At 37.7% G+C, this 16,016-nt stretch overlaps 1 protein-coding gene across 3 annotated transcripts in view; it reads right to left on the bottom strand.

The window, feature by feature from the left end:
* Positions 1 to 16,016, bottom strand: part of CD44 (CD44 molecule (IN blood group)) — a 60,661-nt gene that overhangs the window by 25,269 nt on the left and 19,376 nt on the right. For all 3 annotated transcript variants that reach the window (XM_071809085.1, XM_065839205.2, XM_071809086.1), the window contains 4 exons: positions 6,640 to 6,805; positions 3,511 to 3,647; positions 2,043 to 2,114; positions 1,120 to 1,359 (listed from right to left, as the gene is read on the bottom strand). In XM_071809085.1, the coding sequence (XP_071665186.1) occupies positions 1,120 to 1,359; positions 2,043 to 2,114; positions 3,511 to 3,647; positions 6,640 to 6,805 (615 nt within the window). The remainder of the gene's footprint in view (positions 1 to 1,119; positions 1,360 to 2,042; positions 2,115 to 3,510; positions 3,648 to 6,639; positions 6,806 to 16,016) is intronic.

Raw genomic sequence — 16,016 nt, 5'->3', positions numbered from 1 at the left:
TAGCCCAAAAGTCTAAACTCTGCATGTAAGCAGAGTTGATAGGAATTGTTATGTCAAGTGGATGAAATACATGGCATACACCTTGGAGAATGGCTCTGATCATAGTTCCTTGGAAAGAGAATGTGAAGATTTACCTTTTGTGATGCTAACTACATGAACAAACAAGCACAATAGTGAAAAACCATTTTATAATTCTAATGTTCATTATTTTTTAATTTCCATATTTATTGAGGATAATAATGTAAACTAGTGGTATCCTTCACTGGTAAGTTATTGGTGACTTGATAAAAAGTAAACTTGACTGTACCTAGAGGAAGAAATATATTTGTATTCCCTTGGTTAAATAGGAGTGAGTATTTCAGACCTCTGATAATTTCAGCCACACAAACAACATAAAAGATGAAATAAAATATGTGCCATTTTGCAAGAAAGCAATATACAGCTCAGGCACTCTATTTCACTAATTTGCAGAATGTCCTAGAAGAGACTATGCCATTTGCATCTCGTACAGCTTCATGAAAACAGAATTTGGCTTTACAGCCTAAATGAAAAAGAAAACAGTTACATTTTAAGTTGACATTTTTATCTCTCTCTGCATTCTGTAATATGCTGTAGCAAGAAGATGTCCTAAAACAACTCCTCGTATTTGTACAAAGACAAATCACTTTTACTGTAAACTCCTCCTTGTTCTTATGTCAATGTCTAGTGTCAATTCACCCTTTCAAAGAACGGCCAAGAATGTTATTGTACCCTCTATGTACCCATAGCCCCAGTCTAACTAATCTCTCTGTATTAAACACTAGATATGTCTTTGAGCTTTTAATGAAATCAACATTTTAATATGAACAAGATCAAATTCTTAGAACCATCTATTCTCAACATCCTGGAAAAGTTGATGTGGGAAATTATGCTGATGCATGGCCGCTTTGTGTTCCTGTGCAATCAAAAAAATCCTCAGAAATTCAGAATGCTTCTGTTTTCTTTTAGAGACACACATTCCCCTTTTACTTCTCCAGGATACAAATTAGAGATTGTACTTCTTATTCCCTCACGATATCCTTTAACTAGCTATGTAATCCTTCACCCAGTTATTTTAAAGGGGCAACCTACTGTACTCACCAGAATCTTTTCCAGGAATTTCTTTTTCATCCCCTCCAGAAGAATGACTTGGCAGCTCTGAGACTGGAGTAGCACTTGCATAATATGAGGGGCTGGATCTCCTGATAGAGGTATCCATGGGAGTTGTGTCATGTGTTGATCCACTACCTACATTTTCATCATCCGCTCCTGAGGTTGAGGACTCTCCGCTATGACGTGTACCATCTGCATCATAATGTGAGCCATCTGCATTGTCAATAACTGTTGGAAAGAAGAAATTAAACCACTGATAATAACAAGGAGCTACATAGACTGTTTAACATTACTGAAATACAGTTAAGTCCTATAACAAAAAAATAAAGTGAAACAGTTGTGGATAAATATCAGTTCATCAATTTTTGACATCTTATCTGTCTAGATCATACATCACTAAACTATGTCTAATGTATATATGCTAGTGTATATATTTGTCAAACTCTGCATCATATATTTTGAAATTTTGATCAGGCAGTTTGACTTTGAGCATAAAATCTTGGCCTCTATAAAGTCAATCAGAATTTTAGTATGAGGACAAAAAAATCTATTATGAGACTTTTCTTCCACTTCCAGCTGCTTTTCTAAACAGTATCTCAAATGAGATGTAGAAAGGGTGCTGTCTTATGTGAAGTCCTATATGTAAAAGAAACATCAGCATCTCTGAGGTGCTAAAAAATGTCAAGTACTTATATAAAAAACATTTAGTAGCACCTTGAGACAAACTGAGCTACATAAGATTTAGGTGAAGACAAGTGACTAATTGCTTCAATTGTTGTTGAACATCTCTTGACTTCTTTTTCTTATGTTTGGTTTGATTTTTAATATTAGCAATTGTTTATATGAAAAAAAAGATAACCAGATCCTAAAAAGACGAAACAAGTGGTAAGTCTTTCTCATCAATACAGTACCTATTTCACCCTGATGATTGAGGAAAGAGGTATCTAGCCTTTCAATTGGCTCACATGCTTTGTCCCTTGTTTCTGTAAAAGAAGGAAAATAGGAAATAATAATTTGAGAAAATTGATTTAAAAGTCACAGGTATACCCATATTAATTGTACATAACCACAAAACAACAGTTTCAGATGTGGGAAATAGAAAACAAATTTCCAAATCAAATGTTATTCACTATTCTACCTAAGTTCCCTTTATGCTCCTTCCCAGGTGGAACATTTCAAGATTGTTCTGTCAGCTAATGACAAGATTCTCTATTTCCATAACCATTCCAGAAAAGAGTTGTAATCAATGTCAGCTAAAATAGCCTTATGACCCAGTTTCAATGCAGGTAGCCCCACTGTTGTGGCAGCAGTGGCAACGCTAATCCTTTCTAGTCAGAAGGACCCCATCCACTCCATGCAAGGCTCAGCACAGGCAGAGTATGCCTTGGTCTTGTGAGTGCTGCTTGCTCCAGTGAGCTGCAGGGGTATGCTCAGATCCAGGGTGTGAGTCACCTGCTCATAGTGCCAGAAGAAAAAAGACTCAGAAGCAGTTACAAAGCTCTGGTGGGGCTGCACATCACTGTAGCACAAGAAGAGTCTGTGGGTGACAGAGGATGGCAGCTCACTTGATACTATGACAACACAAAGATGATTTTTAGTTATATGACTGCCAAGAACAAAATCAAAAACTGTCACTGTCATTCAAATGAATGAGTCTTGCCTACAGCTTTCTGTAAGATCTGTCTGTTTCCACTGTGAATACAATAATTTACTGAAATTCAAAACACTTGAAGTTAGCCCAGACTTTATCTTCAAATTCTGTGTTCAGCATCTGTCACAAGATTATCTACATTTTCCTAATAATTTAGTAAAATATTTCCAACTATTAAAAAGTTCAAAACTTTAGAAGAAAGCAGTCTGTTTCTGATCCACATTGTTATTTAACTGCCTAATGTCTGAATGGAGACTTGCCCAAAAGCAAATACAGGATGAACCTGTAAACAGGAGTGTAGCAGGCATACCATTGGGCCTTGGAGCTGCTGTAGTTGTCAGCCACTCCCAGCATCCCTTAACACAAATAACTATTGTTTGCTATAGAAGCTCGTTTGTGCATTAACAGAAGAACTGAGCATCACCACCTACAACAGTTATGTCTTTTAGATTCACTGCTGGGGTGGTTCACTTACAAATTAACTATAAGCTACTAAGTTAATTCCAAGGGCAGAAAATGGTTTATTTCAAAACACACTATTGACAAAATAGGTCAAATTTATTGCTGGCATTAGAGATACACTTCTAGAGATTGACAAGGTATTTCTTCTCAGCTGAAAAACAGATGCTTTTTAGTACAGAAGCCCTCATTCCAGCACCTGAAACAGATTACATATGTTATTGTTAGTTAAGCTAGATCTAAAATATATCATAAAAGCACATACATACCTGTAGCATTGTAACAGTATGCATCGTACCGACCAGTTGTGTTTGCTGAGAGTTTATAAATGCCAGTATGATTTGCTGCACAGAGATGATAGGGATTGATTCGTGGAATAACAATATTCCCCACTACAAAACCATACCTGTGAAGAACAGAGGAAATACACAATACTACATATTAAAGCAGATAACATAAATGTTCTAGGTATCTCAAACATGAAGAAGCTACAAAGAAGTAATTATTTTCATCTTACATGATTTTTAAAATAATACACTTTTTGCATATGAAGGGTTTTCCTTTCTCACATGTAGCTACATGTGCGAGTCTCCAGACACCCAACACCATTTTGCATGTAACTTCAAGAACTAAACCCATTTTAATTATGTGAACATCTTATTAGGTAGGATGACCAGTTCCAGAGCAAGGCTGTGAAAGCGGAGGGACTGGGATGCAAGTGCACTTTTCATTCAGCGTGAGGTTGTATTACCTGATACTAAAGACTGGCTTCTTTTTTCCTCAGAGTGACATATTTATTGCTTTGAGCATTACATGCTACTCAGTGACATTTCACACAGGAATGTTTGGGGCTCAGTTTTGAACCTGAGCAAATTTAAAGAATGATTGGAAGACACACCACTTTCAGATATTCAGATACAGATACATATTCAGATACAACACTCATCTATCCAGAAATTCTTATTGTATCTTTCAGTCAAACAATGTGACTATTTTGTACTGAGCTCACATAACTCAGTGAAGACTGTTGTCAACAGTGCTACATAATGCATAATGCATTATTACCATTCTGCAATCCTGTAACACCTGATTAATTCCAATGTATTCAGCTGGGATCCATGACAGAATGGTAATGAGAACTGGGATCTGGTTTGGGTTTTGTTTTGCTTCTTGAGAGGTACAATCAGGGAGGAGTAAATTTAATAGCTTTACAGTTTGACATCTATGAACCCCATTTCAGTCACCTGTCTAATGGGGAGATACTTGCAATTCTGAAACTCTCTTGTAGGTGGAATTATGAACTGCTTTACTCACACTTCAAACTGGGACTACAATGTTGACACTTACTAATCAATTAATCACTCTACTTGTGTTATGGTCTGTTGATTCATCTTATTCATCCAACATTACACATGTATTTTGGTGATTGTACGCAGTATAATTTTCTCTCCTATTCAAGTTTGATAAGAGCCTAGCCATACTGATAAGTTTAGAAAAGATTTTCCATTTTGTAGAATACTGATAATTGCTAGCACTAAAAATCTCCACCCCTAGGAGTTCAGTTAGGATTTTATCCTTATTCTGTATATATTGTATAGTGCTGGACAATTTAGATTGCTAAGTATGTTCATATGTTATTGTCAGAAAAAGAACATGCCTACTGTGTTATGCAGGACTTTTCTCTCAGAGTAAAGAATTGTCTCTAGTCTTTATGCAGTACTATTTTAAAAGGTCACTCCCACTTCTCATGGAAGAATCTTCTAAGATTTTTCTGTCCATTGTTCCCTGGCGTTACTGCCCACCTCTTTCACCAGTGGGTAGGGCATAATGGTTGTGAAAATGAACGTTCCATATGCTGTCATCAATGGCAGTGCATGACATTTATATGTGTAAGAATGTTTTCAAGGCCCTGCAAGTATATCTTTACGTTGTTACAAATTACTTTGTACAGATACTATTAGTTTGAAAGGAGCTTTGTTCAATTTTCATGCGCTTGCAAACCAGTGGGAAAGAACATTCATGCATTAGGTGTTAAAAGAGTAAAGCACCGCTGACTAGACTGAAATTAATCACCTGACAAGAAATAATTGCAATAAGTACTGATGCTAGTATTATCCGTCTGTTAGGAAAGTCTTAAAATTTTGGACAAATATCCACTGAACTTTTCTACTTCGTGTCAGAATATAAACAACATGTCTCCATATTTGCTGTTTATTTTAGATTGTAATAAAGATGAAAATCTACTGAAATTTATTTCAACTCTGTAATGGTTTACCAGTATGAATCTATGTTATCTGATTAAAAAAACAAAACAAAAACCAACAAACAAACCCAAACCAAAACAACAACAAAAACCCAACAAACAACAAAACACACACACACACACAAAACAAACACAAAACACCCGAACTTCAAATTTACCGCTCCTGAGTTTGATCTCTTTTCTGCATAGGAATGCTTAGGATTACTTGCATAATAAGTGTATTATGTATTTTGTAATGCAAGATCACATGATCATTTAGTCTGATATATTTACACACCACATGATGGTCCCGACTTGATTACTGTTTGAACAGAGGGCATCCTTGAGGAAAATATTTCATCTTGATGAAAAGTTGGTGTGACAAAGAATCTACAATAAGCCTTTATAAGTTGTTTCAGCCAATGATTATTATATTTTCATTTTTTGTTGTATAGTATGCAGTTTTTTAAATCGAAAATTTTCTGTGAGAAATTTCCAATCTCTTGGTGTAGTTATTTTTTGTAAACTGAAGAGTCTGTATTATCTGTATTTGTTGTCCTATACATCAATAATTACAGATGGTAAATAAGTCACTTGAGAATGTGGTTTGGGTTTTTTTAATAATTTTTATGGCTGTCTTCTGAAACTTCTCCATTCATGGATTGTAAGAATGCACTAATACTATGGTCATTTTTTCACTAAGATGTCAGGAGTTCACCCCTCACAGTACCACTTGCTGCTTTTTATTGTTGCTTGGCAAGACAGAGTTTCCTATGCTCTATCCACCATCTTCAGTCTTTGACCTTACATTGGGTCGTTAAAAATAGTATATAATTTTCACATACTTATCTTGCCAATTAGTCAGCAATACCATATGAACATCTTCCTAATTAGTTTATTATATTGTAAATCTTTTGTTATCTTCATATTTTATCAGTAAGAAGCTATGACTTTTTAAAGATAGTTGGTAAAAAGTATATGCCGTCAAGGACTTATTTATTACTGGACCCAGAGCAAGCATACACATGCAAAAAATATAACTTACCTGAGGACTGATATCTAATTAACAGTTATACGAAACCAACTGTAATTATTACACTGTAGCATAGATTGATGGACTTGTCATGATATATTATTTTTTCAATAATTTCTTTACCTGCAAGTTTCAAATCCAAGTTCATGAGCTTTCTTCAACTGCTCTAGTGTTGACAATGTACTATTGAGAGCTCTGCAGAGTTCAACTGCTTCAGATCGTGTGAGACTGTAGCGACCATTTTTCTCAACATGAAAAACTCCTCCATATCTGCAACTTACATTGAATTCTGTTATTGAAAGAAAAGAAGAAAAGAAAGGAATTTCAAATTGTAAACTAAACACTTCACTGAAGACCTGGAAATTATGTATTTTCAATTATAGTGCTTTCAATGCAAACCAACAACAAGTAGCAGCTACAGATTTGTTCAGAATGAGAGCTAGCACTTTCGGTTACCTTCTTCATACTTCCCTTCTGTGAGCTGAGACACATGCCAAATCTTCAGCCTTTCCAAAAATAGCAATAAACATGTTTTTGTGAGGTATCTAGCACTTTTAAAAGACCATTAACAGTAACATGCAAAAGATGTAAATACATTGTGTAAGTCTAGGAAGCTACATTACTGCAAAACTAACTGAATGTATTTGAAAACAAAGTATTTAATTAATGACAGATTTTTTTTAAAAGATAATCGTAAGGTTCTCTAATTGTTTCACTGTAATGCCTTCACAGTGAATCCTTTTAAAATGAATGTATACATCAATACCCAGTTTCAGAACTAGTTCAGGCAACACGCTCCTATTATTAGCTAGACGAAAGCCAAAAGCTTGCACTCGTTTGATGTTGCATGATCTATATGAGGCAAAACCTAAATTATCTTCACATATATTCTGAATAAGGACAACATTGTACTGTTAAATAGTCCCTGAAAGATCATCTCTAAGCTCTTCTTTTTCAGCCTGCTAGGGAAGAAAGAGAAGCATCAACTACACATTATGTAAGAGTTCACATGAATTAACTTCTTGCTCCCTGTTCATTCATCTTGACAATACTTCCCTCCATTTTGAAAGGCTTCTTCTTGCTGAGCTCACTCTCAGACATAAAAGTTTTACTGCCAACGTATGTCAGAGTTTCAATTTGTACTGCAGCAAGCCTATTTAATATTAAAGGGTGTCTTAGATGGATTTTAATTTAAAAATACTGTAAAAGTTTGCACATGGAAGTAACTTTCAATGGCAAGCAGTAAGAGGGTAAAAATAACGAATAAAATAAAAAAAAGTAGATGTCACAGTTGTGTTGCCCAATCTGTTTCCTGGCCTACAGGAAGGGAGCACCTCATAAAATTCACCACGAACACTGAACAAAAGGCATAAGTGCTGGAGACTCTGAGGACATCACAACCCATTCATCTTCATGTTGGAATGATACTGCCTACACAATGAAAAAGGTACAATAGGAAAACAGTATGATCCAAGAAAAGTCTGTGACTGAATAAACTGAGATAAAATAAACATTATTTGAACATCTTTTTTCAACAAGAACAGCTAAGAAAGATGGAAGGGGAAGACAGGGAATAATCATGTGCATAGAGAAAATGAGGAAAGACCAGGATGCTGCAAAGCAATATTAACTTTTCTCCTGCCCCACCTTTCCCCTAAGAGAAAGAAGTGGTTGCAACTCCAGACTGGAATGACAACTGCAAAGCACACTTAATTGGAGTAGCCTGTTATTACTGGTGAAGAGAGGAGTATGACTCATTTTTACCTCAATTTTAATGGGACTTCCACATGCAAGAAAGGGAAAATAGACCAGTCTTCTCCAGATAATAAAAAGGGGTGTCTGTATCATCTATTTGAAATAAAAGTTGCAATATAATTATTTTCCTAGAAGACCCAAAATGCAATTCATGTACATTTGCATTGATACTTTCTATGTGAATAACAAGCAACTTTACTAAGGTCATTTTTGCCTGACAGCCTATTTTCTCCTATAGCATACATGTGGAAGCAAATGATATCAATCAAGATGTGCACTCTGCCTTCAGTTGCTTTCACTCATTGATACACTGTAGATAGAATGAGCCCAGTTTATCTACTCAGTGTAAATTGCAAAGGATGTTCCTCTTCACAGGGTACAGGAAACAAGGAGAAAAAATACCAGATTAGGTCCAGACTGTATGGTGTGTGTGAAGACAACCATTATTTGCAGCAAAAGTAGGAATTCAAGAGTATTGATGACTGCTTGTCCAAGTCACACAGGCAACAGAATTAAAAGTCTTCCTACATAAAGAATGTAAAAAATATCTCTTCACCTACCTGCCCCCACTTATTTTGGTTACACTGAGTTTTTTTGTCAGTCTAAATTGATATACGTTGTGTAGCTCTTTAACAGTCTTGGTGGTTACAGTTCCTATCTTTATTTTCTTAGGCTATAAAAAATTACCAAGAGGACATAATTTTTTAGTTTTGCAAAATTTATGCAAGACTATCATGTTTTCTCAAACTGCCTTTATTGTGACACAGTTGTTTTCTTCCAGGGAAAACTAGTTCTATTAAAATTTCTCTGATGACAGCCACATCATGAGAAGTTTTGAAGGCAAGCATGAGGAACCTGTGTGAAATGGAACACTAACAAACACATTTTTCTTTCCAGGACGACTTATTCCCTCACTGCAGGGCTGAGTTCCACAGTCTTAGGAGAAGCTAGGGGATTAATTTAAGATGACAGTCCCAGCAAGTTCCCACAGGTGATTCTGAACTAGTCACAATGTTTCCACAAGTGTCAGACACAGACATGCCCAGGACTGGTCTTGGGGACCAGATGGACTAGAGACATGCAGCCACACCCCATGATGAACAGTACCACATGCTCAAAAGTCATTGCCATGGGTGCCTAGAAGTCACCAATGTACTCATCAGATGTTCAGCTTGCAGATCCAAATAGTTGTTGTCTTATGACAACACAATGAATACATACCCTGCACAGAAGGATGTGGCCAAAGACTACTGCTATGGGATGGAGCTGCTCTAACAGCTGCCATACGAGCGACTTTTACTTTGGCTTGGAATGCTCCATATTCAAAGCCTGACATTATTTTGTAAGTTGTCCACTCTGTAACTGTATTAAACATAAATGATCTAGATAGGAAAAAGGCTTCTCTTTAGTTTTCCCTTCTTGACTCTCTTTTCCCTTTAGAAAAGGTGGGTCTAAATTTGTTAATAATGAAATATACTCTGTGAAGCCCAAGACTTAATATTAAATTTGGGGATCAGATCACAAATTTCTGTTTGATTACTTACAAGTATCAAGCTCTATGATTTTGGAACTAGATTTGTTTGCAACATCAACATATCTTCCAGTAACTTGAGGCTAATTTCTGAAGAACCTTTCCTGTTTATTTTGGGTTGCCTTTGAATCTTGCAGCTCATCCCATATTCACTGAAATATTAAGTGAAGTTCACTTTTGTTTAGAGTGAATTTGATTCAGCTGTCAAACCTCACTCTATTCATGGTTTTAAAAAACTATATTATATGCTTCATTACCACCCAGAGATCCCATCGTAGTCAGTTTATTAAAGTCAATTCCTTAAACTCCAAGTGTTGAAAATAAATAGGCTTATTAGAATAGGCTTAATAGAACTACTTGTAGGCTACAGTTACACACATGTACTTTTTTTCCATGGAAATGCTCAGCCTGGCTCTATAGCGTAATACTGCAGACCAGGACACCTCTGGGAAGTATCAGGCTTATTACACGTGTGCTAACCAACTGCACTGCACACAGAAGAGATAAAGCTCTCAGGAAGCCTTGCTCCTGCAGCGTGGGAGATCATGTGTGTGCCCAGGAGGCCCCGGGCAAAAAATGTGGTAATTCAACTATCAAAACTGGTTTTGAGGCCATCCAATTAGTTGACACTTTGCCCTAAAGTCATGTTGAGACAGCATGCTTTGTTTTTATTTTTATGATATCTTCTACAACTACTATTAATGTTTGTAACACTGTTGTAGTATAGACACTCTGTTCATGAAACAGTCAATGTGGAAAAAAGACCACAGCAGCATTTAAACCTCACATGACTTTTCACAGTCTAAGCAAATTGCATAAACCCAGCATCTCCTCTGTGAAGACAGTAACTACCACATTTTAAAAATGGCAAAATACAGATACAGAGAATTCTGCTCAGAGCTGTCAAGGAATGCAGAGTTTTTTCTTTATGGTCCCATATTTTAAAATCCAGACAATGGGTACCCATAATTGAATTAATGAAAATATTTCTAGTCTTATCAACAGAAAACTTATCAAAAATAAAAGTAGGGTTAAATTAAAATCTTAAATTCTTTTTTTCCATGCTGAGCCTTACAGACTAATTTTGAGTGAAGGAAGAACCATGGTTACGCAATCCACATTTTCCCTTAGCACAGGAAGGTCAAATCCAATAGTTTGATGTTGATGTTGCTTAGTTGGCTTTAACATATTTTTTCTCTGTTGAAAGGGACAAGGCAGTGAAAAACTCATACTATGTGTCGAACTATTACTGATCCCTTCAACCATTTTGAAATTTCAGAAGAGCTTATTCAGAGTGAACTTACAGAGCAATCACAAACAGCACTCAAACCTTCCCTTCTGCTTTCTCTGACAGCTGGCAGGCTTTAGGGCCTGACAGGTCATGATCTTTCCCTGACATCCCTATGATGTGCTACAGCCAAAAGACGAAGTTGTTTAATAATAGCTCTTAAAAAAGGCAAAAACTACTAGGCATGTCTGAATTGTCATCCTCATTTGTCTCATCCAGACCATGAGACTTGTGTGACTCAACTCAAAGCCATGGAATACCCCTAAGCATGCAATTAATTTTATGAGCATGGAGTACATAAACTTCCACACAGGCCCTTTCTCCCTTTCTTTCCTGGCACTTCTGCTCCTCTGTTTCAAGCAGCTGTATGCAAGCCATTCTCTGCTATTGCCATTAGTGTATCTAAACCAGGCTCAATTAATAATTTTCAGCCAAAATCACTAACTCCAGTTCCATAATTTGTTAGCTAGAGTCAGCTAGTCTGATAGAATTTACTGAGACAGACTAAAGAGCATGGTCCTTTCACGAAAGTGTAAGTTACACCCAGATTATTAATACCAGAAGCTCGTTAGAATTTGTCACAGTAAGAAGCCAGGTGCAATCTCCATCTCCACCCTGGTTCTGCAACGTTTACACACAATGAGTAATACTGACTCATGCAAACTCTTCTGATTGGAGTCAATTTTCCATAAAGATTTTTGATCCACTGTATGGATGTTTCATGCACTGCTCCATGCATTTCATTGTTTTCAAGACAATACCTAGAGGTTTCATCCTCAAAATGGATGCCGTCTTATATTACAAAAAAAAAAAAAAAAAAAAAAAGTTATTTTAACAACTGCAGAGATACATCAAAGCAAATGAAGTGGAAGATTTGAAAAAACCCTGCCCCCCTTAAACAAAAACCTGTAGAAGAATATTTAGACACAATATTGTTAGCAGACTTCTTGGTAAAACCACAGTCTGCATTGCATGGCAACCAGGAAATGTTAGTGTGCTGTTTTCATGGGGATTTTCCTTTTTGGTTTGCAGTTCAAGATGACTGATAGGTCACCAAGATGTGATAATTTGGGGCTGAAAACAGGGAAAGAACTAGAGGTTTGACAATGCAGATAGCTTTCATTCTCTGTTTGTTTTAAAATAACATCGTTTTTACATTAATTGTAAGAACTTTCTTCTAAATGTATTAAATAGATTTCAAGCTCTAGGCAGATATACATGAGTAAACATTTCCTTATAATCACAGATCATTTAATCTTGTACTAACACCTCTGAACAAGAACAACCATTAGCTTAGCAGCAATATCTACATTTTGAATATTAGCACCTGCTTTAATGCATGCTAGTAATGAAGTAGAGAAAAGTGGCATATTTGAAACAAAAGAGCCTCCTAGTAAGTACAGTTCCCCTCCAGGCAAATCTAGAAATTTGGCCATATGAGTCCTAAGATCTAGGGAGGTCTCTCTCAGTTCAGACCTATCTCTAGTTGATGTTTGGGGTTTTTTAATGTTTCTCAGGAAAACTACTTCATAGCTAAATAAGAATGCATATTTGACTCTTGACTAGAGGAAGTGCCCTCTGAATACAAAATTTAATATGGTATGGATTCATGAAACATCTCAGGATCCAAGACATTTTGTCAACAGATACACTAAGACAGCCCAGTTACCATCATTTTCACATCTGAGGAAACTTAAATGTACAAAAGTATCATTCGGTGATTACGTAATATACTACAATATACATGGGTCTGGGTGGCAATATTATTTGCTGAGTATTCCACCATTTATTTAGAGCTTATTAGTAAAACCATTCACTAAAGCAATTTGCAGCCTAGACAATTTTAATAGGATACAGAGGATTCTACCTTTATGTCAGAAGCTGGACTAAAGTCCAGGTCAGCATTGATGAAAACCACTGGATAGCTGTTTGCTAGTTATGTAATATGATTCCTTAATTTCAGGTCCAATCACTAATAGATACGTGTCAGCATCATTAAAACACACCTACAACTGAATCCCTCAGGGCCTGATAGAGAAAGGAAAGTTGTGCTGGGAAAATCAGTCTCTACACTGGAACGACTATACAATAATCAAAATTTAGAAGTCAAATTCTGCAGGATCCATGTGAATAAAACAAGTTTGTGTTTGTGAGGCTTCAGTCCTTTACCATTACAACAAAAAAACACCAAAGATCAAGCAACATGTACAGTCATTTAGTCTGCCTGGTTTATGTTTTACTGTTTTCCCAGTTATATTCTTGCTCCACTAGCCACCATTCTCTACAGAAAGCAAAGAAGCAAACCTGGAAATAAGCCACCTACACCATAAGTGAGGCTTCTCCAAACAGTGACAGTGAAAGTAAGTCTTTACAGATTCTAGGGAGTTGTCAGATGAAATACTTGCCAAGTTGTGAAACCTAAAAAAATGTACAGGAAGATTTAGTGGGAATAAACCTTCTTTTCAGTTTTGGAAGTATCCCTTGTGTATTTTTAAAGCAAAACAAGGGTTTTCTTTTTCAGGTTGAAATGGCCTTTCATTTTGAAATTTAATTAGTTTGCACAAAATAAAATTATTTAAGAAAGTTAAGTTTAAATGTATATATGGTTGCAATACAAGTAAAGTGTTTAAGGAACCAGTCCAATATTTCCCTGTAGAATTTTTAAAAATGTCATGTTTTCATTTCAGTTTGGCATAGGAGAATGTTCTAAATCTTGAAAATTTTCATGTGAGAGGAAAAGAATAGCTATACCCCTAAGAGATTCTCCGCACACCTGTTTTTTCAAAGACAGTAAAGTCCAGGGAAACACTTGTTGCAAGGATTTCCTGCTATAGACAACATATTCTTAGCAGTTGGGTATGGTAACAAAGCGAAGATGCCTCCCCACAGATAAAAAAAAATTAAATAAATAAATTGGAAAAAAAAAAAATTCCGACCTTTCCTTGGAATTGTGCTGAAGCTGTTCCTACTACCAAGTTATATTTTTGTACCTACTAATTTGGGCTGAAAGGCCAAATAGATAGCAGCTTCCTCAGTCTCTTGTATGCTGTCAACTACACAAAAAGTCATGACATAGCCTTGCTGACCCTGCTCCTTAGAATTAAACCTGGCGAGAGGGGTCAAGGACAACAGAAAGAGCTTTTTCAAATATGTGGCAGATAAAATTAACACAAGAGGCAATGTAGGCCCACTGATGAACGAGGTGGGTGCCCTGGTGACAGAAGATACAGAGAAGGCAGAGTTCCTGAATGCCTTCTTTGTCTCTGTCTACTCTGCCGGAGGCTGTCCTGAGGAGCCCCGTACCCCTGAGGCCCCAGAGGAAGGCAGGACAATGGAGGCGTTTGCCTGTTTGCCTTGGTTGATGAGGACTGGGTTAGGGAGATGTTAGGCAATCTGGACATCCATAAATCCATGGGTCTGGATGGGATACACCCGTGGGTGCTGAGGGAGCTGGCTGAGGTCATTGCTGGGCCACTCTCCATCATCTTTGCCAAGTCTTGGGAAACAGGAGAGGTGCTTGAGGACTGGAGGAAAGCAAATGTCACTCCAGTCTTCAAAAAGGGCAAGAAGGAGGACCCGGGTAACTATAGACCAGTCAGCCTCACCTCCATCCTTGGGAAACTGATGGAACGACTTATCCTTGGTGCCATCTCAAGGCATATCAAGGATAAGAAGGTCATTAGGGGCAGTGAACATGGCTTCACCAAGGGGAAGTCATGCTTGACCAACCTCATTGACTTTTATGAGGACATAACAAGGTGGATAGATGATGGCAGGGCAGTGGATGTGGTCTACCTTGACTTCAGTAAGGCATTTGACGCAGTCTCCCATAGCATCTTTACAGCTAAACTGAGGGAGTGTGGTCTGGAGGAGCAGGTAGTGAGGTGGACTGTGAACTGGCTGAAGAAGCCAGAGAGTTGTGGTCAATGGGACGGAGTCTAGTTGGAGGCCTGTATCTAGTGGAGTGCCTCAAGGTTCATACTGGGGCCAGTATTAGTCAATATATTCATCAATGATTTGGATGAGGGAATAGAGTGTACTATCAACAAGTTTGCTGATGACACCAAGCTGGGAGGAGTGGCTGACACACCAGAAGGCTGCACTGCCATCCAGCAAGACCTGGACAAGCTGGAGAGTTGTGCGGGGAAAAATTCAATTAAATACAACAAGGAAAAGCGTAGGGTAGGAACAACCCCAGGTTCCAGTATAAGTTGGGGAATGACCTGTTAGGGAGCAGTGTAGGGGAAAGGGACCTGGGAGTCCTGCTGGACAGCAGGATGATCATGAGTCAGCACTGTGCCCTTGTGGTCAAGAAGGCCAATGGCATCCTGGGGTGTATTAGAAGGGAGGTGGTTAGTAGGTCGAGAGAGGTTCTCCTTCCCCTCTACTCTGCCCTGGTGAGACCACACCTGGAGTATCGTGTCCAGTTCTGGGCCCCTCAGTTCAAGAAGGACAGGGAACTGCTAGATAGAGTCCAGCGCACGGCAACAAAGATGATTTAAGGGAGTGGAGCATCGTCCTTATGAGGAAAGGCTGAGGGAGCTGGGTCTCTTTAGTTTGGAGGAAACTTTATTAATGTTTACAAATATATAGGGTGAATGTCACGAGGATGGAGCCAGGCTCTTCTCGATGACAACCAACGGTAGGACAAGGGGTAATGGGTTCAAACTGGAACACAAAAGGTACCACTTAAATTTGAGAAGAAACTTCTTCTCAGTAAGGGTGACAAAATGCTGGAACAGGCTGCCTAGGGAGACTGTAGAGTCTCCTACTCTGGAGACATTCAAAACCCACCTGGACACATTCCTGTGTAACCTCATCTAGGTGTTCCTGCTCCGGTAGGGGGATTGGACTAGATGATCTTTCAAGGGCCCTTCCAATCCCTAACATTCTGTGATCCTGTGATTCTGTGTGAAGTGGATCTCT

The sequence above is a fragment of the Patagioenas fasciata genome, chromosome 5, assembly GCF_037038585.1.
Source record: "Patagioenas fasciata isolate bPatFas1 chromosome 5, bPatFas1.hap1, whole genome shotgun sequence".
NCBI lineage: Eukaryota > Metazoa > Chordata > Aves > Columbiformes > Columbidae > Patagioenas > Patagioenas fasciata.
Note: the sequence above shows the minus strand (reverse complement) of the source record. Positions and strands in the feature narration are given on the sequence as shown.